The sequence below is a fragment of the Pan paniscus genome, chromosome 8 (assembly GCF_029289425.2).
Source record: "Pan paniscus chromosome 8, NHGRI_mPanPan1-v2.0_pri, whole genome shotgun sequence".
NCBI classification, from domain to species: Eukaryota; Metazoa; Chordata; class Mammalia; order Primates; family Hominidae; genus Pan; species Pan paniscus.
Window position 1 is genome coordinate 38821916 of NC_073257.2, and position 25385 is coordinate 38847300.

At 37.1% G+C, this 25385-nt stretch overlaps 1 protein-coding gene across 14 annotated transcripts in view; it reads left to right on the top strand.

Moving 5' to 3' along the window:
• MYO3A (myosin IIIA) overlaps positions 1-25385 on the top strand; it is a 285436-nt gene that overhangs the window by 195484 nt on the left and 64567 nt on the right. For all 14 annotated transcript variants that reach the window (XR_612315.3, XM_008974870.3, XM_003821407.4 and 11 more), the window contains 5 exons: positions 2385-2595; positions 5359-5506; positions 20425-20578; positions 22426-22514; positions 24406-24535. Coding sequence is in view for 13 of the 14 variants with exons in the window: in XM_008974870.3 (XP_008973118.1) it covers positions 2385-2595; positions 5359-5506; positions 20425-20578; positions 22426-22514; positions 24406-24535 (732 nt within the window). In the remaining variant the exon portion in view is untranslated. The remainder of the gene's footprint in view (positions 1-2384; positions 2596-5358; positions 5507-20424; positions 20579-22425; positions 22515-24405; positions 24536-25385) is intronic.

Genomic DNA, 25385 nt, shown 5'->3' on the forward strand with positions numbered 1-25385 from the left:
GGGGAGGAGGAATTTGAATCATTCTTATATACTGTATATCAGAATGAATTCCAAACACACATAAATTTAAATGCAAAAAAATCATAAGAGAGACTGGAATTGATTTATATAATATTGAGGGGAGAAAGGACTTGAAGTTTATGTGTAGAAAATCAAAAGCACAAATTATTTTCTTTAAAAAGTGGATATTTGACTACATAAAAATTAAAACTTTTATACTAAAAAAAGCAAACATAAATAAAATTGCAGTACAAACGAAACTGAGGGAAAATATTTGCAACATATGTATCAAAGCGTTTCTTTAAGCTATGAGGAGGCTCATATAAATTGATCAGGAAAGGATGAACATATCAATGAAAATATTGCAATTTTCAAACTAAGAAACAAAAGTTACCAATAAAAACATGGAAGAAAAAAGTATTCAGCTTCACTAGGAATCAATTACAAATAAATAGAAAACATTTTCTCCTATCAAATTGGCTATTTTAGAAAAATGATAGTCCGTGATGTCCATGAAATTGAATTGATGTTATTGGTGTTTTATTTGGCTGAGAGGAGTGTAATTGGTTCAGAGTTTTTGAAGAGCAGTTAAATAGTATATATCAAAAAACTTTCAGCCAGGCCCAGTGGCTCACGCCTGTAATCCCAGCACTTTGGGAGGCCAAGACGGGCAGATCACGAGGTCAGCAGATCGAGATCATCCTGGCTAACACAGTGAAACCCCGTCTCTACTGAAAATACAAAAAAATAGCCAGGCGTGGTGGCGGGCACCTGTAGTCCCACCTACTTGGGAGGCTGAGGCAGGAGAATGGCGTGAACCCAGGAGGCAGAGCTTGCAGTGAGCCGAGATCGCGCCACTATACTCCAGCCTGGGTGACAGAGCAAGACTCCATCTAAAACAAAAAACAAAAAACAAACAAACAAAAAAAACCTTTCTTGATCCCAGGAGTTCAAGGCCAGCCTGGGCAACATGGTGAAACACTATCTCTACCAAATAATAATAATAATAATAATTAGCCAGGCAGGTTGTCACGCACCTGTGGTCCCAGCTGCATGGGAGGCTGAAGTAGGAGGATCTCTTGAGCCCAGGAGGTTGAGGCTGCAGTGAGCCATAATTGTGCTGTAGCACACCAGCTTGGATGACAGAGCGAGACTTTGTCTCAAAAAAAAAAAAAAAAACCTTTTACGTATTTACGTATTTTGAAAAATTGCTGAATTTAGGCAACCTATGCTAAGAAAATAGTACAAAATATAAACACAGATTTATGCTTAAAATATTTATCCTGGCATTTTTAAAAATTATTGATATATTATATTTGTCAGAATATTATGCAGCAAATTAAAGCATATTTACAGACAATATTGAACAAAATGGGAAATGCGTAAGATGTTATATGAGATAAAATGTTTGTGCAGACTAATGGTAGTAAATATGCCTAGAAGGAAAGAAATGCAGAATGTTAACTTAGAAGGTAAAATTTCTGCAATGATCCTATCGTACTTCCACGATATGAAAAAATATAGGGTTTAACAATCTTAGCCATATAACCAAGAAACATCTTGTCACAAGTGCTAAAAGTAAATTTAAAATGTTCAAAATATTTTAAAAGGAGAACAACAGATTTGAAAAATTAGCCAATCTGTCATGTAATAGTTTTGGTTAAAGATGTTTATTATATTCAAAAATGAGTTTTGTTCACGGAATTAAAGTATTATTAATTTTAAATTCCCCATGAAATGTAATCAACATTAAATGCCAAATAAATGTTTGTTTAAACATCCAGTTTTAACAAAATTTAGTAATTGAGTATGAAACTAAAAATTAGGATAATATGTACATGAATGTCAAGTATAAGTCCATGAATGTCAAGTATAAGTACATGAATGTCAAGATAAGTTTGTGCTCTTTCTGTTATGTATTGCAGAAGGTACTTGAAATACATTTATTGAGGTATACCCCTGAAGTCTAAGTAACCTGTTCCAGTTAATTTCTACATTTTGAAAATGTGTATATAATAATGGTATCCAAATTATGCCAAATCTATTCATTATGTTTTAAAATTATTTAGCATAATTTAGTGAAACTATATTTGACATCACATAAACAACCACTCGCTTATGTAGCTGTATTACTCTGCCAGCCAGTGTGATTTGGGTTGTGTTATAATATGCAGTAGCCTAAGTTTAACCAGCTGAGAAAAGTTGAGAAAAATGATCAAGAAGAGATATAGGACTCATGTTGGATAGTATCATATTTTTACATTACATAATCTCCACACATTTAATTCATGTCATTTGAAGAAGGCAGATTAAGACATTTTCATTTTTGGGGAGTGACCTCATTGCCATAATTTCTTCTAACAATGCATCTGTTTGTTTTTCAGGTGCTTCTTTGCTTTGCATTCGGGCAGATGAGCTACAAGAAGCTCTCACCTCCCACTGTGTGGTCACTAGAGGAGAAACAATTATACGACCCAATACTGTAGAAAAAGCTACCGATGTCAGGGATGCCATGGCTAAAACTTTATATGGACGTCTTTTTAGTTGGATAGTCAATTGCATTAACAGTTTGTTGAAGCATGACTCATCACCAAGGTAAAAATTTTTACAGAAACATTTTTTTCCCAAATGTCAGGTGATGTAAGTCTACTTTCTAATTGATTGTTTTGTATAGATCTCTTTCAAGATGTTTCTATAATCGATATAATTAAACTATTAAAATGATAATTTAGTAGATAAGCTTCACGTCCTAATAGTTCCACCTAATAATGCCACTTAACTATAAAATTTTTAAGTTGCTGCAACATAAAACCTGTAGCAACATAAATAACACAATAGAAAGTGAATTCTTAAAATGTGATATCTTACTATGAACTAATAGGTTTTTTAAATTAGAAGTTGTACCATGAAGCATATACCATTTTATGCTTGTATAAAATGTCAGCTCAGCAGTCCTTTGTTTTTATTTTGAAGGTTTAAACTTTGAAGATAAAGGAAAACTTTATTTTCATATTTTAACTCTCACTGTAATGCCATTACAGCCTCACTGTAACTCCAATGAAATTTGGTTCAGAAATGCACTAGATAAATGTAGGTAATAGTAAATGGCAGAGCCATGATGTAAGCATTGTTATCTGACTGTAAGTCTAGATCCTTCCTTCTTAAAGATAATTACAGCCACGACTGACTCAGTGCTCTCTATAGGCAGGGCTTATACATGGACACAAGTCCTTCCATCTAAAGCTTTGTTCTGTGATAAATGGTATAATCTTTAGAATTTTGCATGTGGAAAAGCAAGATGGATGCCTACCATAAGATCACCTCATTCACACTTGCTTATTAAGCATAAAAGACCATTTATACACATTTCAAGTATGCAATTCATTATTTTTTTTTCACTAAAATACATACCACACCATTATACTATGTATAGTCAAACTGTCTAAGACCTTATCCATTATTTCTCCATGTTCTTAACTTTGTGTCTCTCAAAATTGCTTGTGTACCTCCTGGGTACTATCTATACCATTTTCCCATTACAATGTAATGGTCAAAATGGTTGTATGTTCTGGTACGGTCATCTATATTATGTCAAGCATTCATATGAAAATGGAAAATATTCAGGGATTTTTATTATCTGTATATTCCAGAAAATGTAGGCAAGATGGCAAGATATTTAGAGATTTGGCCTCATTTTGTTAATTATCATCTGCATGTTTGGCACTAAATGATACCTACCCAGAAGGGGGATCTACTATATCCACTGTAGCCTATGTACTAAATGTACATATACTAAATATACTAAATGGCAACTTTCCTTTCCATTCACCAATGAAAACCATCCAAATCTTAGATTTTAAAATTTTTTACCGAAAGTCTAAAAGCTAAAGGGAGACCAACTGAAATAATTTAGTTCAACTTTGTTAAGCTGTACACTAAGATTTTAAACGGTATATGTTGTATGCTGGGCTTTGCCACTAACTCGTTATGGGACACTGGGCAACTTACTGCATTTGTCTGGGTCTTTCCCTCCTCAACTGTTAAATAGGGGCATTGAATGACAAGTTAGTGGTCTTAGTTGTTGGGGTGTATCTTGGAGCCTTTTAAGAACGTCTTGAAAACTGCCTATTTCCTTCACTTAAAAAATAGATATATTTCTATATGCCCACGAAAATATTGCACGCTTATGATTCCATTCCTCTTGAAAGCCATTAATAGATCTTAAAGAATCTCTGAACTAGATTATTTGTAAGGTCCCTCCTGCTTCTAACACTTTTTTATGCAATGAGTTAAATATTTATCTCTGTGGGATCCTGTGGGGCAAAGAGATTGTAAAAGGATAATAATCTTGACTAAACCAGCATAAGTTTTAACTAGACATCTTGCCTCATACAATAATACAGAATTATTATTCAAAATAAGAACTTTCAGAAATACTCAAATAGCTTTCCTTTTGTCCATCCCAGCACATATTTAAAGTATTCTACAGCCTGGATTTTGAATTCAGTTGCTTCCTCCAAATGTAGAGCGGATCCTTCAGGTCACAGTGTGCAGTTGCTGACTGTCATTTCCAAATCACTTCCTTACATAATACTAAGTGTAACCCTGGAACACCTAAATGATGAACACAAAAAGAAGCTTTTGTACTTTCTTTTTATAATTCACATCAAAATAACTCTACAATGTATATATTTCTTTGGGGAGGAGTAAACCCTTTGACCAATAGTAAAAAAAAAGTATTTGAAATACTTAATTGTAAAATAAAATTTAATTGTATTTTAAAGTATTTAAATGTAAAAATAAATCCCTATGTATTTGTATTTCTCCAGTTTGCCATTTGTTCTATATTAAAAAATTATATAAGCAAATGATCCAAAAACAAATAACAATTCTTTAAAATAATTAAGATCTTTTTAGTAAGATTTTCAAAATTGTTCTCCTAAAATGAAAGACTATACTTTTTAACAGAATTTTTGCTTTCCTGGGAGAGTTTTTATTGAATATGTTTTTGCTGTGTTCTAATTGCTACCCAAGTTGTTCTTGTAATTCCTGACTCACTCAAGCCTATGACTTTGTTCTTAGGAGAAGAAAAAGTTTCTTTTGTTTCAGTGTATAAAAGTATCAGAGTGGTTTCTGTAGTTCAAGGAAAATATTGTTCCATTTTCATATAAAAATCAATATCTGCCATTATCTTTATGTGCTACAGAGAGAAGCTATTTCAGTTAAGAAAGTTTCACTCTAAGTGTATGTTCTTATAGTAGTTTCTTAGCTCAGTCACAAATGGTAACTCTAAGATTCCCTGTTTTACATTACCTCTTCAGGAAATAACTCAAAATAATGCCTCTTCAATTCTTCTAGTGGGAATGGTGATGAGCTGAGCATTGGCATTCTTGATATATTTGGCTTTGAAAATTTCAAAAAAAATTCCTTCGAGCAGCTGTGCATTAACATTGCAAATGAACAAATTCAGTATTATTATAATCAACATGTGTTTGCATGGGAACAGGTAAGTCTAAGTACTTACTATAAATATGCATGCATGCATGTATTATAGGCAGACTTGTACAAATGAAGCAGGACCTTAACCATAGATTTAATGCCTTAAACATTTTAGAAAGACAAAGAAAAGATTTTTATTATCTCCACGTCCATAGTAAAAACAAACAAAAACAAAAAAACTGGTGTGAATTTAGTGTGACTGATATGTGATGTTAAATGTCCTCCATTGAAAATCGGTACACTCTTCTCCAAAACTTAGAATTCTGAGCCTTTGTAAACGAAGATATTTCCTTTGAAAATTTAAGTAGACAGATGCGTCCAACAGTTTTTCTTTCTGTAGACTACATAGCTGAAATTCCTTTTGAAATTTCAATATCCAGCTAAAAGCCATTAAACTTCAGAATTCCAGTAGCTAGGCAACAGAATATAAGATAATGGGTTTGATGCAAATGCCATGAAATGATCATTTTGTCAGGGTACAATGTGTAATTTATGAATCAGCTTCAAAAAATATTCCTCCTTAGAGAAAAATCAGACTTAAATCACATTTGATGTACTGTAATACTAAGAATACTTAAATTATTTTATTAAATCTAAAGGAGTCATATTTAATATCATCCAGTATGTCATTTGTCTCCTTCAAGTAATATTATATTGTTTTGCATTTAAATTAGAGGTACATGAACTTCATTTTATTCAAAATATTTAGGCTTCTTAAGAGTTTATTTTGGAATTACATTTTGAAAACAGTGGTCACAAAATAAAACATTTCGATTTTGACATTTCTTAAGCCAAAAGAAGACATAAATTTAAGACCTTATCTAGTTGTTCAGCTCTTTTTCATCTATCCCAGGATGTTCCATCAAATATTCATTCCCTCTCCCTCTCTTCCTCTTCTTGTCTCCTCTGCTCCTCTCTGTCAGTGCCCTCCCATAGCCTAGATATGCGAAGAAATATCTTTAAAATCTTAAAAGCAAACAGAATAAAAAGCAAAGCCCTTTTCCATTCTGCTTATCTCTGTAGCATGGTCCTCTCTTTTCCCCTCACAGCCAAGCTCCTTGAAAGCATGTTCAGCACTCACTGCATTGCGTTTCTTCCTTCCCCATCTGGTACTTTGAGGCGTATCTGGCTGTGACCTCCCCAACTCCCCTGGAATGGCCCTTCCTCATCTCATCAGTCATTAGTTCATTTTTGTCTTTCTCACTAGGCATCTCCTTTAGATCATATATTGTGTCTTAATTCTTTTTGTCTTTTTAGAGGCTGACACGTAGCAAGTGTTCAATAAGTAATGTTGCGTTGCTTTAATGCTTCACAATACTCACAGCATCCATTTGAACCAGAGACCAAAACAAGTAAAAAATTTTTGGTTTGAACTTTTTGATATGATCTATCAGAATTGCTAACTTTATGGGACCAGGTGCATCCCCATGCATTGCTCATGTGATGAATTAGTGACTTGCATTGGTAGATCTCTGTTGTTCTTTTGGTGGTTGGGTAGACTCTGGTTTTAGCCTTAACCAAGGTACAGATATTTCAATAATTATTGCTTTTCACTGTTTATAAAATGTTAGTTTACAAATTGCTTTTTTTTTTTGAAACAGAGTCTCACTCTGTCACCCAGGCTGTAGTGCAGTGGGGTGGTGTTGGCTGACTGCAGCCTGAGCCTCCCAGGCTCAAGCAATCCTTCTGCCTCAGCCTCCCAAGTAGCTGGGACCACAGGCGTGCACCACCACACCTGGCTAATTTTTGCATTTTTTCATGGAAATGGGGTTTCACCGTTTTGGCCAGGGTGGTCTTGAAATCCTGGGCTCAAGCTCAGCAATCTGCCTGTCTCGGCCTCCCAAAGTTCTGGGATTACAGGCGTGAGCCACCAATCCTGGCCTATAAGTTGCTTTGATTGCTGGCCTTGAATTTCATTCATGATCCCAATGCTCTTAATTCTTTTGTCTAAGGGCTTGTTACAAAAATTATTCTATAAAGCCCTTTAAGATACCCTTGAGAGGATTTTGAAATAAAACAACTCAAAATTTCCCCCAACAAAATAAAACATTCAACTAGAATCCAGGATTATACAAAGCATTTTGAGGAATTAAAACAATTTCCAGTCCTTTCAGGTGCCTTCCTAGAATAACTATCTAGGAATTTCTGCTTCATAATCTTATGAACCAGACATTGGCAGTTGGGTATGATCAGATTGCTGAATGTGTTATCCAGAAGATACAGAATTAGTCAATGACTCTCTTGATTTTAACACGTGAGTGTACTTGTTTTTTCTTTCTAACTCCCAGGTGAATGCTGAAAATGTAACTGAGAAAAGCTAACTAATTGTATGTAGCTATCACAGACAAAGAGCACACTTACACTAATTTCTGTAAATGAGAAACTGCTATTAAATCTTGAATTAAAGTCTTGGTCTACATTTTTTGGTCGAATATAATTACAGATTTGACCTAACTGAGAGCTCCTTAGTTTAATAGAGCCATTATTGCCTATTATTTCAGAAAGAAATAGTGTTCTTACTTTCATGAGACTTACAAATGATCCGGCCAGATCTCGGCACAAGCCTTGGGCAGCACCTTTACAGATGAAACACCTCTGTTCCTGCTTAAACCAATAAACATTATTTTTATTGACAGTTGTACAACACTGGAACATAAAAAACAGTCTGCTGAAAGTATTTTCCTATTTAGTCCAATTTCAGTGTATTTGTAATAGACAGTGGGACACTCCAGCAAAGCTGTTTACAATGGTATTTTGAATATCATAATATCATTTTCCCATTGCCTTCCATTAAAAAAAGATCAAGAAACTACAGTAAAACATTTTTTGTGAAAGAATTTATGATGGTGACCCAATCTATAGCATGCAGAGTAGATAGTTTTATGTTTCTTGGAATTGTTTCCACCTGTTTGCATTACCTTTGAAACATTTTCCTAAATCCAGGAATCTCTATTATGCACTCACTGGCAGCTATACCTCCTTTCTCTTATAGCCTGCTTTCCCATGGACAGTTACTATATGCCTCAGAATCTCTTAGTAACAACCTGGAGCATCCACTTTGTATCCCTTTATTTTCCTTATTATCTAGATATTTAGAATGTTAAGAGAGCTTGTGTATAGAAGCATTATTTTTCTATGTGTAAAATATGTAGCTGCTAAAATTTTCCTGGAGTTTGATATTTTATAGTATTTGAAGCTTTTACAGTTTCCCGGCACTGGGAGAATAATTTTATGTATATTTATTTTAATGAAATCTAAAGATACTATTTGTATCTCAAAACAATAGTTTGAAAATTAGATGGTAATCTGTGTCCCCACCCTGCAAATAGAGGATGATCAGCCAAGAGGTATAGTCGTAATTATTTTAAAATTTAAGACTCAACTCCTTCTAAATGAGTTTCAGCCAAAAAGTATATAATTTACTCTCAATTGTATCAATTCCACAAATATAGTATTCATATTTCAGCCTTCGCTATTACATTCGTACACCATTATTGTGTCATACACTGTCAACTTCCATTTTCTGAGAGGCTTTTAGTTTGCAGCTCAAATGGCAGTATTCCATTGCCAAGAAAGGAAGTGTTTTTTTCACAATAGCCCTCATGCTGAATTTCCACGATAAATATGTAGCCAAGGTGTTGGTTTTGTTTGTTTGTTTTGTGGTTTTCTTCCGTCGGAAAGGGAGCTTAACAGTAATCAAACTGTGATATAACGACTGAAGTTCTCTGGAATCACCTATCTCATATTAGAATCCCACATGAGAAATGTACATACCTTGTCAAAAGTGTTCTCATGCAGCTGCTGTAGTGGTGGTTTTTGTCCTTTGTCTTAATTTTGCACTGTGGTATCATCATTGTGGTATAGAACATACAAAAGAAATGATCCCTGCTCCCTAGAAGTTTATACTTCAAATCAAGGGGAGTACATACCAAGGACTGGTCAATCCTGGGCATGACTTTGAATTGGAACAAATGCCACTGTTCTTAAGGGCCAGTGAGCACCTAGAACATGTGTATGATTCTACAGCGTATTGATCTAGAATCCTGAAGATTCACTCCACTTATTTATGTGTGCCTATTTGTATTTTGGATAAGCTTTCTTCATCCATTAGAGCAGCACATCTGACTGTTAACTGAACTAAAGTTTTTTTTTTTAAATGAGCTATTACTATTTATTTCTGTAGAAGGATGAGCTTTTACACACATCATTTAGACATGCATCTATGGGTTTGGAACTGAATGTCAGAAGTCGTTTTAGAAGCAGGAAACTATTACTATTTACAGCACATAATGGAAACAATAACTGCAATTATGGCTCTAGCTTCTCTTGCAGAAAGTAATGTGTATGACTCTCATCTCCAGCTGCTCACATTCTAAAGTTTACAGTGTTTGAGATTTTAAATGTGGGCTCCAACACATAATTTGTGGCAATTACAAAGAATAAAAATTCACTTAATATAAAATACCTACATTTTCAAAACTTTTTACATTATAAAGTAAAAACCAGTCATCTGATTTTTAAAAATGTGTGGATGATTAAAAATAACCCCCTTATCAGTGTCTTCACATTGTTTTGCTCAAAAGTGTGAATTATTATTTTAAGTTCAACTTTCTTCCCTATTAAGTCATATGTGTGCAAATGGTAACATTTGTCCCATTTTAGCTCTCCAAGTGATAAGCATTTCCTTTAAGTGTCAAAGCAGCCAAATACATTTGAGAAGCCCTTAATACAACAAATCTTCCTTTTTAAGTGCTTGACCAAGTGTTAGGTTATTAAATATTCCTTAAATGTTTCACACACTGAAGATGGCAGCTGATGTCCACGTGGTTGGTTGGTTGGAGGTGTTTCGGGGCCCTTGCAGCAGCTCTGGGCTGTGGACCTGTTGCTCTTCTCTCCCTCTGGCTTCGCGGACGGACTCTCAGGCTCTGTGTTCCTCATCCCTGCTAGGCAGCTGCGTAGCACACTTAGTCTGTTTCTCTTTCATTGGTGAAGCTTGGTCGACACCCTTAATGTGATGTGGGGATTTGTGTTACTTATTTTGATAATTTAATGATATTCTTAAATTTAAAAGTTTTTTTTTTCTTTTCTGAGTTGGGGTCTTGCCCTGCTGCCCAAACTAGAGTGCAGTGGCACAATCAAGACTCACTGTAGCATCGAACTCCTGAGTTCAAGTCATCCTCCTACCTCAGCCTCCTGAGTAGTTGGGGCCACTGGCCTGTACCACCATACCTGGCTAAATTTTCAGAAGTTTTGATAAAAAGTAATTCTCAGTGAAATACATAGTTAGAAGTCTAGATCCATATGATAGTACTGTTGTTTTCTACATGTGAGGTTACAGCATACTATTGACAAACCAAAATACAATTTTTTGGTAAAGATTTAAACATGGCAGTAATGGAAAAATAGTTTAAGGTGAAAGAGATCCTGATATACAGAACACTGTATTTCTGAATTTCTAATCCAAATGCCTCCTTATTCTAAGCTGATACCTATTAATAGAATATAAATTTGTAAACTCCTTTATGTCTCTTAAATAGTTTTGAGAAACAGGCATCATATCCAAAAAGTGACTAAATTGGAATTTTCATCTTAGCATGCATTAGTATATATATTTTTTTCTGAATAAGGAAGCTGCTGTAGGGAGAAATATTCTAAAGCTCATCTCTTCAAATTGTAATAAAATGTATGTAAAATAAAACATGAATATTTTATTAGGAATTATCCAAAATACTTTCTCATTAGGTTATTTGTCATATTCTGAATTAATGACTTGTGTCATCTCAAGTTAATGATGGCCAGCATTCTCTGTGACTTGCTATTAACATTAACATAAAAACTAACAGGATCATCAATATCAGCTTCAAATAGAAAATACAGGAAGAAATAGATTTCAAATCATAAATCTTATTTCATAACAAGAGTTCATGTTTTTACAGGACAAGTATTATCACCATTTTTTAGAATTTAAAAAAGTTATTTCATTAAAGTATTATTAAAATATGTGTATATAGAAAGAGAGAATGAAAAATCAAACATGATGAAGCTTAACAATTGTGGAATAAACACCATGTAAAGGGTACACGGGAGTTCTTTTTACTATTCTTGAAATTTTCTGTAAGTTTTATTTCAAAATGAAAAGTGGCAAAAGTTTTTTTTTCACTGTAATAAACATAAAACATACTCAGTTCATCCTGAGTTATGGTAGCACCCTTAAAGAAATCTTAGATTTTCAACCTTCAAAATCTTTCTGTTTGATAAAGGAGGATTTTTGTCAATGGTTAGAATAAGCAACTTCTTCTCAATGGTTTCTCTCTACCCTGGGCATTGTTTTCGTGAATAGGCACACTCATTTGAGCAGGGGTGAGTAAGAGTTCTTTCACTAAAATACAGACTTCAGGGACTATATGTGTCTATGTAGCTTCTTTCCTGTTGCAAACCTTCTGTCCACAGTCTTAACCACATTTATTCATTGAGTTTTATAACATATCCAAGAAGTTGTGCATTCTGACATATTAGAAGAAACCTAAATAGGTTATCTATATTTCATTGATTAAAATGACTCCCTCTCCTCAACTGTGATTTGCCCAAGGTTATAGGACAGTGAAATGAAACCAGGACCAGAGTAAAGGGCTTCTGACAGCTATCCATGGTTTTCCTCATGAACAAACAAGTAAGCAAAGACCAGGGATCTAGTAAAGTAATCTCCTGTGCAGAAGAAAAAGGTGCTCTTTCCTTCTTTCTTTCTAAATAGATAAGAGCACCTTTTTCTTCTTCATAGGATATTACTTTATTAGAATAATCTATTAGATTACTAATTATTAGGTTATTATTAATTCATAAATATAAATTATTAATTAATTATTAGATTATTTCTATTGGATTAGAAAGAAGGAAAGAAAAGAAGCGTAGGTCAGTCTTAACATGAAAAGCCGAGGAGAATCAACATGAGGCAGGATAAAAGAAGGCAGGAAATCCCAGGGAGCACTTAGGCTGGCAGCAGAGGTTGGCAAGGGTTGTGACAGCTGGAGACCCCTCACAGGAAGGAACTAGAACTAGAAGGTGGAACAACTGAAAAGGAGAATACAGCCACAAGCAAAGAAATCTCAGACACGATTTTAGGGTTGGAATGGAAAGGCAGAGAGCATCTTTGCCATGTCCTAAAGAACAGAAACTCGACCAGGCGCAGTGGCTCACGCTTGTAATCCCAGCACTTTGGGAGGCTGAATCACCTGAGGTCAGGAGTTTGAGACCAGCCTGGCCAACATGGCGACACCTCATCTCTACTAAAAATACAAAAATTAGCGGGCATGGTGGTGGGTGTCTAGAATCCCAGCTACTCGGGAGGCTGAGGCAGAAGAATCGCTTGAACCCGGGGGCCAGAGGTTGCAGTGAGCTGAGATTGGGTCCACTTCACTCCAGCCTGGGTGAAAGAGCAAAACTCCGTCTCAAAAAAAAAAAAAAAAAAAAAAAAAGAACAGAAACTCTATCTTTCTGATCTTTAAATTCTACCTTCCCCAGCCCCATCTACCCCTAACCACACACAGAGTAGGCACTCCTCGAACATTTCTGGAATTTGAGTATATCACATCCTCTCCAGTGATCTGTACAAAGACAGCATCACAAACCCAGGTGAATTGCCAGTGCCATCTCATGATATAAATCTCATTCTTCCTTCCATGACCTAAAATGGGTAGGACCATAAAAAAGTGGACTAAACTTATAAAAATAAGAGATACTGATTTATGACTTGAAAACAAGAAACACAGGAGAATATTGAGGGTCATATATACCAGCTATTAACATTTCCCCATTCTGAAATATCTACAACTGTGGAGCAGTGTCAAATGGTGAACTTGCCTATCAGAGAAGGCTATGACATTGTTCCCCAGGTGTAAGTTCTGTGAAAAAACTAAGTGTTCCCTGTCACTGCATATACCAGCCTTTTATAAAAGAAAGATGTCACGAGCCAAAGTCCTCAAATCACTTCAATTGGTGACTTTGGAAGAATCTTTTTAAAACTTTGGGCTTGGATAAAATTGTCAGAAGGTAGTAGAGAGTGTTCTCCTATAGTAAAATGATGAGGTAGTGTGTCAGAGGGAGTGGGGAGAAGACTGTTCTAGAACCTGTCTATTTTTTACTTGAGGATGTAGTCAGCCTACTTAGGCAGTGTTCATCTACTGCTATCTGGATTGGTGCTAAGAAATAAAAACACACTAAGTACAGATTGGCTGGGCATGGTGGCTCACACCTGTAATGCCAGCACTTTGGGAGGCCAAGGTCAGCAGGATCACTTGAGGCCGGGAGTTTGAGACCAGCCTGGCCAACATGGTGAAACTCCATCTGTAATAAAAATACAAAAATTAGTGGGGCATGGTGGCATGCGCCTGTACCCAGCTACTCAGGAGGCTGAGGCATGAGAATTGCTTGAACCCAGGAGGCAGAGTTTGCAGTGAGCAGAGTTCATGCCACTGCACTCCAGCCTGGGCCACAGAGCAAGACTCTGTCTCAAAAAAAAAAAAAAAGACCCAGTAAGTACAGGTTGATTGGTCTGGTGTGTACTAATGTAGGTGATGAGACTATATAAAAAATAAAATTATTGTTGATTCTTAAAGATTTAGGTACTACATAGAAGGGCAATAAATATTCATTTCTGAATCCTAAAGTTATTTGTGAACTAGAAATGTAGGTTATTCTATATTTTAAATTATTCCAGACATGGGTAATTTCAGAACTTCAACTAAGGAAACAAAGATTTGAAATAGTTCACTGTTGCGGGAAGTCAGGGACCCCGAATGGAGGGACAAGCTGGAGCTGCGGCAGAGGAACATAAATTGTGAAGATTTCACAGACATTTACTAGTTCCCAAATAACACTTTCATAATTTCTTATGCCTGTCTTACTTTAATCTCCTAATCTTGTTATCTTTGTAAGCTGAGGATGTGTGTCACCTCAGGACCACTGTGATAATTGTGTTGACTGTACAAATTGATTGTAAAGCGTGTGTTTGAACAATATGAAATCAGTGCACCTTGAAAAAGAACAGAATAACAGCGATTTTAGGGAACAAGGGAAGACAACCATAAGGTCTGACTGCCTGCAGGGTCGGGCAAAAAGAGCCATATTTTTCTTCTTGCAGAGAGCCTATAAATGGACATGCAAGTAAGGAAGACATCACTAAATTCTTTTCCTAGCAAGGATTAATACTCTGGGAAAGGAATTCATTCCTGGGGGAGGTCTATAAACGGCTGCTCTAGGAATGTCTGTCCTATGTGGTTGAGATAAGGACTGAGATATGCCCTGGTCTCCTGCAGTACCCTCAGGCTTACTAGGGTGGGGAAAAACCCCGCCCTGGTAAATTTGGGGTCAGACTGGTTCTGTGCTCTCAAACCCTGTTTTCTGTTGTTTAAGATATTTATCAAGACAATATGTGCACTGCTGAACATAGACCCTTATCAGTAATTCTGCTTTTACCCTTTGCCTTGTGATCTTTGTTGGACCCTTATCAGGAGTTTCTGATTTTGCCCTTGTTCTGTTTCCTCAGAAGCATGTGATCTTTGTTCTCCTTTTTGCGCTTTGAAGCATGTGATCTTTGTGACCTACTCCCTGTTCTTGCACTGCCTCCCCTTTTGAAATCCTTAATAAAACTTGCTGGCTTTAAGGCTCAGGTGGGCATCACGGTCCTACTGATATGTGAGGTCACCCCCGGTGGCCCAGCTGTAAAATTCCTCTCTTTGTACTGTTTATCTTTATTTATCAGCCGGCTGACATTTATGGAAAATAGAAAGAACCTACGTTGAAATATTGGGGGCATATTCCCCCGATAGTTCACCATTATTCTAGTCCATCTTCCCAACTAATGGTACCTCATTTAGGTCTTCCAACTGTATTTTTTATTATTAGAAATCTGACTTCTAACAATGTTTTAGAATTCTGTTAAAAGTCAAATTCTAAGGAACACTTGAAGACTGTAGCTTGTCATATCTCAAGAACCTTCTGATAAGATTATGTTATGATAATAATATCATCATCATGGTGATAGAAGGAAAAATTTCCAAGCTTGCGGCTTACATTTTTCTTCAAAATGACTCATATTATTGAAACGGCAAGAGAAGTCTTACTTCATATGCCACAGAGAGGCAATGCAAGAGCAATAGAAGCAGTGTGAGCAAGCTGACAAGGAAGGAGTCTAGACCTGCAGGTGAGGGAAACCATAGCTGATGTTGTGACTGCCCTTGTGAAGTCAGTCCACTGAGATCAAACTCAAGAGGATGATTTCCCCAGGAAAGTCACTCAAATGCCAGCTTCATGAATGGATTCCTGTGGAATGTTGTCCCACAACCAAGAGGACACACAGAAGGAAATGGGAAAGAGACCAGGGAGCAAACATCAACCTGACACCAAGGATGTTTTCAAGAAAGTCCTGGAGCCTTTCCCTTCATTTAACTCTGTCTGATTGCTAGCTTCACAAATCGTCAGCAACATCACAACAACTGATGCTGTAAGGAAGCCTCTGAGTCCAAAACATGTCATGTTTCTTATTATGTGGTTTCAAAACAATAATACTCCTAATAATAGCTGACAGACATTAAGTATGTAGTATGTGCTAAGCATGTATCTACTTTACTTCCCCCCAAATCTATCCTCTTAAATACATAATCAAAGAAATGCAAATACAATAGGCTACCATTTCCCCTATCAAAAATAGATTAAAAATATATATATTTTTTGAGATGGAGTTTCATTCTTGTTGCCCAGGCTGGAGTGCAATGAATGGCATGATCTCGGCTCACCACAACCTCCACCTCCTGGGTTCAAGTGATTTTCTTGTCTCAGCCTCCCAAGTAGCTGGGATTACAGGTATGAGCCACCACACTCAGCTGATTTTGTATTTTTAGTAGAGATGGGGTTTCTCCATGTTGGTCAGGCTGGTCTTGAACTCCTGACCTCAGGTGATCTGCCCGCCTCAGCCTCCCAAAAGATTAAAAATATTTTAATGAAAATATTCATTGCTGGTGAGGATGCAGCAAGTTAGAAGTGTTTATTATTAGAGTGCAGTTTCTTCAAGCTTTCAAAAATCCATCTATGGCCAGGCACGGTGGCTCATGCCTGTAATCCCAGCACTTTGGGAGGCCAAGGTTGGGGTGCGGTGGGGGAATCATTTGAGGTCAGGCATTTGAGACCAGCCTGGCCAACATGGCAAGACCCGACTCTACTAAAAATACAAAAATTAGCCAGGCACGCCTGTAATCCCAGCTACTCTAGAGGCCAAGGCAGGACAATCACTTGAACCCAGGAGGCAGAGGTTGCAGGTAGCTGAGATCATGCCGCTGCACACCAGCCTGGGCAACAGACTGTCTAAAAAAAAAAAGTCAATCTACAAACACGTTTCAGGTGCCTGTAAAATGTTCATACCATGTGATCATCTAATCAGTTTTAAGATGTAATAGAAAATACAGAAAAGCTTGATGCACAAAGCGGTACCCCAGAGCATGGTAGAGTGCATGGAGAGTGACCAGTTAAGGAAGGGAAATTGCTGAATTAGGAAGATGAAGGAAGGTCTCTCTGAGGAGGTGAGACCTGAATGATGAAAGTGAACCTCATTGTATTACTCATCTGTGCTGAGAAATCTGTGCTTAAATTTGCACCTGATTTACAAGCCATGTGGACGCTTGCAGCCTCTCTCAGCCCATGGTGACCACCCTTCCATGCTGCTGTGCAAGTCTGAGGGCTCAATGTAATCATCTTGAATCTCTCCTGGAATGGCCGTTTGGCCCTAAATATTTAAGCTGGTTGTTTAGGCCAAGCTTCTGTGGGCTTTCCTGCCACTGTGCTGCTTCATGACTCAGACTCAAAATTCAATGAAAAACAAGGGAGAGGCTGGGCACGGTGGCTCATGCCTGTAATCCCAGCACTTTGGGAGGCTGAGGCAGGTGGATCACCTGAGGTCAGGAGTTCAAGACCAGCCTGGCCAATATGGTGAAACCTCGTCTCTACTAAAAATACAAAAATTAGCTGGGCATGATGGCAGGTGCCTGTAATCCAAGCTACTCGGGAGGCTGAAGCAGGTAGAATTATTCGAACCCGGGAGGTGGAAGTTGCAGTGAGCCGAGATGACACCACTGTACTCCATCCTGGGTGACAGAGCGAGACTCTGTCTCAAAAAAAAAAAGAAGAAGAAGAAAAACAAGGGACAACTTTGTCCAGGTGTGGGATTTCCTAACATCTAAATCTAATGATTTTCCTGAAGAAAATATATATAAAATGATTATTCATCTATTTTCAAAAGGGAACTCAGACAGTCTGAAGAGAGTAGGAATTACATTAGCTAAACACTTCAGCTTTAATACAGTTAGTAACTCTGCTCACCTTATGCTTTAAATGTATATGTGTTTGTTTGTTTGTTTGTTTGTTTTTTGTTTTATGAGATGGAGTCTCACTCTGTCGCCCAGGCTGGAGTGCAGTGGCGCGATCTCGGCTCACTACAACCTCTGCCTCCCAGGTTCACGCCATTCTCCTGCCTCAGTCTCCTGAGTAGCTGGGGCTCCAGGTGCCCACCACCACGCCCGGCTAATTTTATGTATTTTTAGTAGAGATGGGGTTTCACTGTGACAGCTAGGATGGTCTCGATCTCCTGACCTCGTGATCTGCCTGCCTCAGCCTCTCAAAGTGCTGGGATTACAGGCATGTGCCACTGTGCCAGTACCTAAATATATTTTTAATGTACAGGGCAGAGCAGAGGACTTTCTGAAGAAATAGGAGCTTTCTTTCTCCATATGCTTGAAAACAACTAAGTATTTTGGGATCATAACTGCTATATAATACATAATTATTTTAGGCATTATAATTTTGCTATAAGTATTTTATAAATTCTGAGTAATAGCGTTTTTTTCTTCTTTGGTTTGCCTGAAGTCCCTAATACTAACAAGTGTCTTGAATGGGAGCCCATTGTTTTCCACGCCACTCATCTCTGCTCTGTGTAACCCGCCACAAAACAGTCAGTGGATTTTGACACAGGCAAATAGAAATGACAAATGCATTAGTTTAGACCTTAACCTCGTGTACTTTCTATATAAAACAGACAAAAGCTGTTTTCAACTTTGCAGTTGCCATTTAAATTGTAATATGCTGTGAGCATGATGTGTCTAACAGTAAAATAATTCTAGGTCTACTCACTTCTCCCAAGGTTACCTTCAAATACAAAAGCTGTGAAACTTCAAGTCATCGTTTTCATTTTCTTATACTGGATAAGCTAAATGCCTTTCAGGTTCTCCACCTTTTAGACCATCTATTCTTCTCATTTTTATGCATTAGATTTCATTTTATTTAAAAATATGCATTTATTTTTCCTGGTGACACCTTTGAAATGAAATTTCAGCTTCATAAGGCCCCTACCATAGTGACTAAAAGCTCTGGCTTATCAAAATGTCCCACCTGCCACTGGCTACATTGCAGATGTTCCCAGAAATTTTTCTTTCTCTTTACTATTGTAGTACATTATACATCATAACTATCCATCTTATGTTACTCGCATTATTTCAAATTATATTTGAACTCTGTGGAGGGCCAGGAGCTTGTTTTAAACTTCTCTGTCATCCACTATAGTGCCTTGCCTTCGGTATTCAATTAATTAAAGAATATATTAAAATAACAATGAAAATGGTCTGTAATTTAAACATGGGAATGTCATATAGTGTTCCACTCGAGTCAGTGATTGATTCATACACTTACCCAGGAATGGTTGCTTATCACCTGAGAAGCAGTGACTCCCCCACATGCAAGCATGGCTGCATGTCGTAGTTCAGAGGTCACACATGTACTCTGTCTAACAGACTTCAGCACTGGGCTGGGGACAGTGTAAAGGCAGAGTCATAGAAGCCAACTGGGCACAAGCCTTCATGCCCCTTTTGTAAAGTAGATCATAGGTACCTATGCTGTGCTGGTACCTTAACCCTACAGTAATTATCTGTGGTTCATTGTTTCTATTTTACACATCTTATATTACACTATACTCAACAGCAAATTATTATTAATATGCCATATGTTTTTACTTTGTGAAGTGGGGTTTGTCACCCCCATTTAATAGATTAGAAAATAGATGTTTATAGAGTAAGGAAATTCCAAAGGATTTTGTGGCTAGGCAAGTGGCAGAGCCCAGAGATGAACCTATGTGTCCTTGGTTCTAAATCCACTGGTTGTTTCTATAACTCTCTGCTGTCTTGTAACTACGTAAATGTCTGGAATTGTGATTGAAAAGTTATATACCTGTGCTTGAGAGATTCAGTGGGGAAAGTATACCTCTAAGATGTATCTAGTTAAATATTCTGTAAAGTCTGGAACATAATTTTGTTACTTCTCATTAACAACATATTTTCCTACATCTTGAAAACTTAGGATGTCCATAATTCTGGTATGGAGACTAGAGCTTCTTTTATTACTATCTTGAGTATAATCAGTTCAGACTTTAAGGAACAAGCAGCTCTGTGGAGAGAAAAATAAAATGATAATCTCAGTTTAAGAGCAAGGTCAGGCCGCGCGCGGTGGCTCATGCCTGTAATCCCAGCACTTTGGGAGGTTGAGGCGGGAGGATCACTTGAGGTCAGGAGTTTGAGACCAGCCTGGCCAACATGGTGAAACCCCATCTCTACTAAAAATACAAAAATTAGCCGGGCATGGTGGTGTGTGCCTGTAATCCCAGCTACTCGAGAAGCTGAGGCAGGAGAATTGCTTGAACCTTGGAGGCAGAGGTTGCAGTGAGCCTAGATTGCACCAATACACTCCAGCCTGGACGACAGAGCGAGTCTCCGTCACAAAAAAAGCAAGGTCAAAGGGAGCAATTTATTTTAATATATGCAAAGTAAAATTTTAGGTAATTGCTATCAAGCTATATATTATTCACAGTTTTAAGTGGTTTTGTCTTTATTATAGAATGAATACCTAAATGAAGACGTGGATGCTAGAGTTATTGAATATGAGGATAACCGGCCCCTCTTAGATATGTTTCTGCAAAAGCCAATGGGTTTACTTTCCCTACTTGATGAAGAAAGTAGATTTCCCAAGGCCACTGACCAGACTCTTGTAGGTGAGTTTTCAGTCCAGTGTGTCTGCATGGTTTTATGAATAGAGTCTTGTCATTCTGAATGATTTTTTAAATGGCTTTAAATTATCTGGGAGAAAATAGCTGTCACAAAGCCTGCATATTTGACTTTAAAGAAGAGCCTTTGGATTTAATACCTGGACCAGTGCATGTTTATGATAGGGTAAAATATTTAGTGATAAATTAAGCAAGTTTAAATATTGGACTTCTCCTTATTTTGTGGTGAAGCTCAACCATAGAATCACAGGTTATAGATTACCTTAGAAATTTTCCAGCCCAAAATTAGAAATTGGTGAGCAGTGCAAAAGGACAGCTCTGGAATTGAAAAGAGATAGTTAACAGGTAGGAAATAAATTAATCTGTGATGTTCTGTGCTATTCATTTATTTAATAGAGGCAAATCGCTTCAAATACCTTAATAACCTCTAAGTTACAGTACATTAATAAATATTCATGATAATAATCCTAAGTCATCAAAGTAAGATTAAATGTATTCATTTTTGTGTTTGAGAAAGCAGAGAAATGTATAATACATTTTAAAAGACCACCATTCAAGCTGGTTAAAATGAAAATGTCTTACTCCTTAAATTAAAAAAGAAAAAAAAACTTTAGATTTTTCAGATATCTGAAAAAAAAATGTTTTTAAACGCAGAACATTGTATTCCCTGATGATAGGAGGTATTTTTTCTGTATGAGAAATATTTTCAGAAAATGTGGATTCACATCTTTCTGTCATTTACTTTGGGTGACATGCAGAGCCTCTTTCTTACCATTAGGTCTGTGATGTTCCTTCTTTCTGACTCACTGATTGGCTTAATTTCTCCTCGAATTGGACAATACTAGATGGAAAATAAACTGACCCCAAAGTGGTGGGGAAAATCACTTCATAGCAGTCAGTTGATTTTTAGATCAAATGATCCTTCTAGAATAAGTTCTCCGAAGGTGGTAAAATTGTTATAGAAATTCAGCTGCCTTTAAGATCATGTTTTATTTCTCATGTAATCAATAATAATTTATAGCTCTACAAGTAGAAAAGAGAGCAAAAACACCAGATTTTTAGTCTCATGGCTTGACATCAAACTGTGTTTTACAAACCTCTTTGGTCAGTCTCAAGTAGTTTACTTCCTCCTTACCAGTGGTTCTCAAAATGTGGTCCCCTGCCCAGGAACATCAGCATCACCTGAGAACTTGTTAGAAATGCAAATTCTTGGATCCCACCCCAAACCTACTGAGTCAGAAACTCTGCAATTAGGGCCCACAACCTGTGTTATAAACCCTCAGCCAGGTGCAGTGGCCCACACCTGTAATCCAAGCACTTTGGGAGGCCAACGCAGGTGGATCGCCTGAGGTCAGGAGTTCGAGACCAGCCTGGCCAACATGGCAAAACCCTGTCTCTACTTTAAAAATATAAAAAATTAGCCAGGCATGGTGTCGGGCTCCTGTAATCCCAGCTACTTGGGAGGCTGAGGCAGGAGAATCACTTGAATCCAGGAGGTGGAGGTTGCAGTGAGCCAAGATCGCACCATTGCACTCCAGCCTGGGCAACAAGAGCGAAACTCTGTCTCAAAAAAAAAAAAAAAAACCCTCGAGGTGACTCTGATGCATGACATGGCTTGAGGACTGATGCCCTAAATCGTAATGTAATGGTGGAAATTAATGATCTTGAGTTTTACTTTACCATGTATAATTCTATTCCAAATCTGCATATATTAGCTATGTAAAATTTTCTGTCTTTGTTCACTGTACATTGTCCTTTTTATGGTAAATAATTTTCGCAGTATTTTTTGAGGATCTCATACATGCTTGATATTTGAGTTCAGTATTTTTCTACAGAAAAATTTGAAGGTAACCTGAAATCACAATACTTCTGGAGACCCAAAAGAATGGAACTTAGTTTTGGAATTCACCATTATGCAGGAAAGGTAAGAACTCTTAAGAATTATGACTGAGTTTCTCCTTAGCCTTTTAATGAATAATAGGATAGACATGAAAATTATGGCCCAAAATGTTTATAGATAATGATAATGTCATAGCTGTCTGTTTCCGCCCCCACTGGCCCTAATTATGCCCTCTGATGTCCTGTAATCCATCCTGTCCTTTGCTAGCCACTCACTATGGAGGCCAGACCCACTCCAGGGCATGTGCTTCTAGCATCTATGCTGAAGAGGTTAAAAGAAAAGTCTTTCTCTTAGTTTAACAATCATAAGGTTATAGTTTTTCTAGAGGAATCGTTTTTAAGTAACTAAGAAAAAACAAAAAGAAAAGACACAAAACTGAAAGAATCCTTGGGTGAGATTAGCTGGCAATGGTTACCTGTTTGTTTCCTTCTTGTAACAATGCCTGAGGACCTTTGGTATAAACTGCCTTTTTCAGACTTTAGATGATTCTCTCTCTACTGCACTCTTTGTCCCTCCTCCCTTTCAAGAAGAGAAGGTGCCAGGCTGGAGGTACAGTCAGATAACTGAGCTAAGCCAGATGAATGGATTATGATGCAGTTAGAGGAAGAAATGTCTCTACACTGACAGAAACACATTCCCACAGCAGAGAAAACCTCAGATTTGTTGTCCTAGACCCAGAGGATGCTCTCTTTCCTTCCTTCTGCAGAGAATGACAGGTCATTCCTTCACAATGATGTCATAAATATGGGAGGACAAAGAGGATATTCAGATCAAGAAAGAATGTATCAAATGAAAAATACATAAAAATAAAATTACACAGAACTTAAAGTTATCTAAAGTTATCTAAAGAAACAATCTATTAGTCTGCTCGGGCTGCCATAACAAAAATATCACAGGCTGCATGACTTAAACAACAGAAATTTATTTTTTTGACAGTTTTGGAGGCTGACAGATCAAAGTGCTCCGAGTGGGGTTAGCATCTGGGAGGCCTCTCTTCCTGGCTTGAAGATGGCTACCTTCTCAAGATGTCCCCACATGGCCTTTGCTATGTGAGCATAGGGAGTGGGGAGAAATATCCCTGGTTCCTCTTCCTGCTCTTATAAGAACACAAGTCTTATTGGTGTAGGGTCTTACTCTTATACCTTATTTAACATTAATTACCTCCATAAAGGCCCTTTCTCCAAATACAGTCACAGTGAAAGTTTACATCTTCAAAATCTGAATTTTGGAAGAACACAATTTGACCCATAACAAATACTATATTGGATCATTCCACAGAAATCTTTGGATTACATTGATCTTTAAAAAGTCATAAAATTGGCTAGGCATGGTGGCTCACGCCTGTAATCCTAGCACTTTGGGAGGCTGAGGTAGGAGGATCACTGGAGCTCAGGAGTTCAAGACCACCCTGGGTAACATAGCAAGACCTCATCTCTAAACTTTTTTTAAAGTAATAACATTATTTAGAAGTGCCAGAAACACAAAAAGCCACAGTGTATTTAAATCACACTACTACTGAGATAAAAATCTATCATGGCCAATTCAACACAGGTGGGTCAATTATCATAGAAATAGGAATGCCTTTGTGGCTCAATATGCTTCCTTTATGCTGCTCCATCCCTCCAAACAGAGAAAAGAAACACACCAAATTCCTAACGTAATAAATGAGAGGAATCAAACCTTTTTGGTCATTTCAACCCAAATAAAATCAGTGAGACACAGATGATAAGGAGCTACCTTAAGATGATAAGGAGCTACCTTAAGACGATAAGGGGCTACCTTAGTAAATGCTTGTATCCCTGTTGCTGAACATAGAGTAAGCTCATAATGAGTATCTGTTGTTGATGATGATGATGGTGAGGAGGAGGATGACAATGACATTGATTGTGATAATTATAGCATACTGTATCAACAGGTCCTCTATAATGCAAGTGGATTCTTAGCCAAAAACAGAGACACTCTTCCTACTGACATTGTGCTACTTTTGAGGTCATCCGACAACAGTGTAATTAGGCAACTAGTCAACCACCCTCTGACCAAAACAGGTAAGACAATTTTCCTTAACTGGAAGTTTTCTGAAGCCCAATCAAATAGTTTCTATCTCTGTGCTTTTCACTAATTTCATCCTTAATTTTTCATGTGAGTTTGTTTTTGGCTCACTAAATATTCATTTGTTAATATCCTCTGCCCCAGATCATCTGAAGAAAATATAAAAATGAATATAAATAAGCTAGTTTTTCATTAAAGGTAAGTGTTTGCAGCAGTCATGCAGAAAATGTGGTGGTATCCTAGCTACTCACTACAAGAGTATACTGACCTCCAGAGTTCAGAATTACCTGGGCAAATCAGGAATGGGCAGCTTTTGGATGATTCTTTGAGGTTCCAAAAGTTTGGTGGGCTCTCTTATTGATTAAAAATGGATGTGTCTTTGTTCCACCCAACCATAATACATCCTTGCATTTGCTGTAAGTAGAAAAAATATAGTTTGGGTTGTTTTTCTTTACTGGAGTTTAAAATTGTTCTCTGCATTTCTTTTTTCATAGTTTTATTGAAGTATAACTGAAATACAAGAAACAGTACATATTTAAACAGTAAAATTTGATGAGTTTTTGACATATATAAGCACCTGTAAAACTATCACCATGATTAATAGTGAACATATTCATCACTCACAAATGATGTTTCTCATGACCCTTTATAATCCTTCCCTCCAAACCTCTCTGTTCTATCACCATTTGTTGAAGAGATTGTTCTTTCCCCATTGAATTGCTTTGACACTCCTTGAAAAATCAATTGACTAATAAATAGGTCTATTTCTGGACTCTTTATTGCGTGTCATGATATTTATCTATCTTTAGGCTAATGCACACTTCTTGACTACTGTAGCTTTCTATA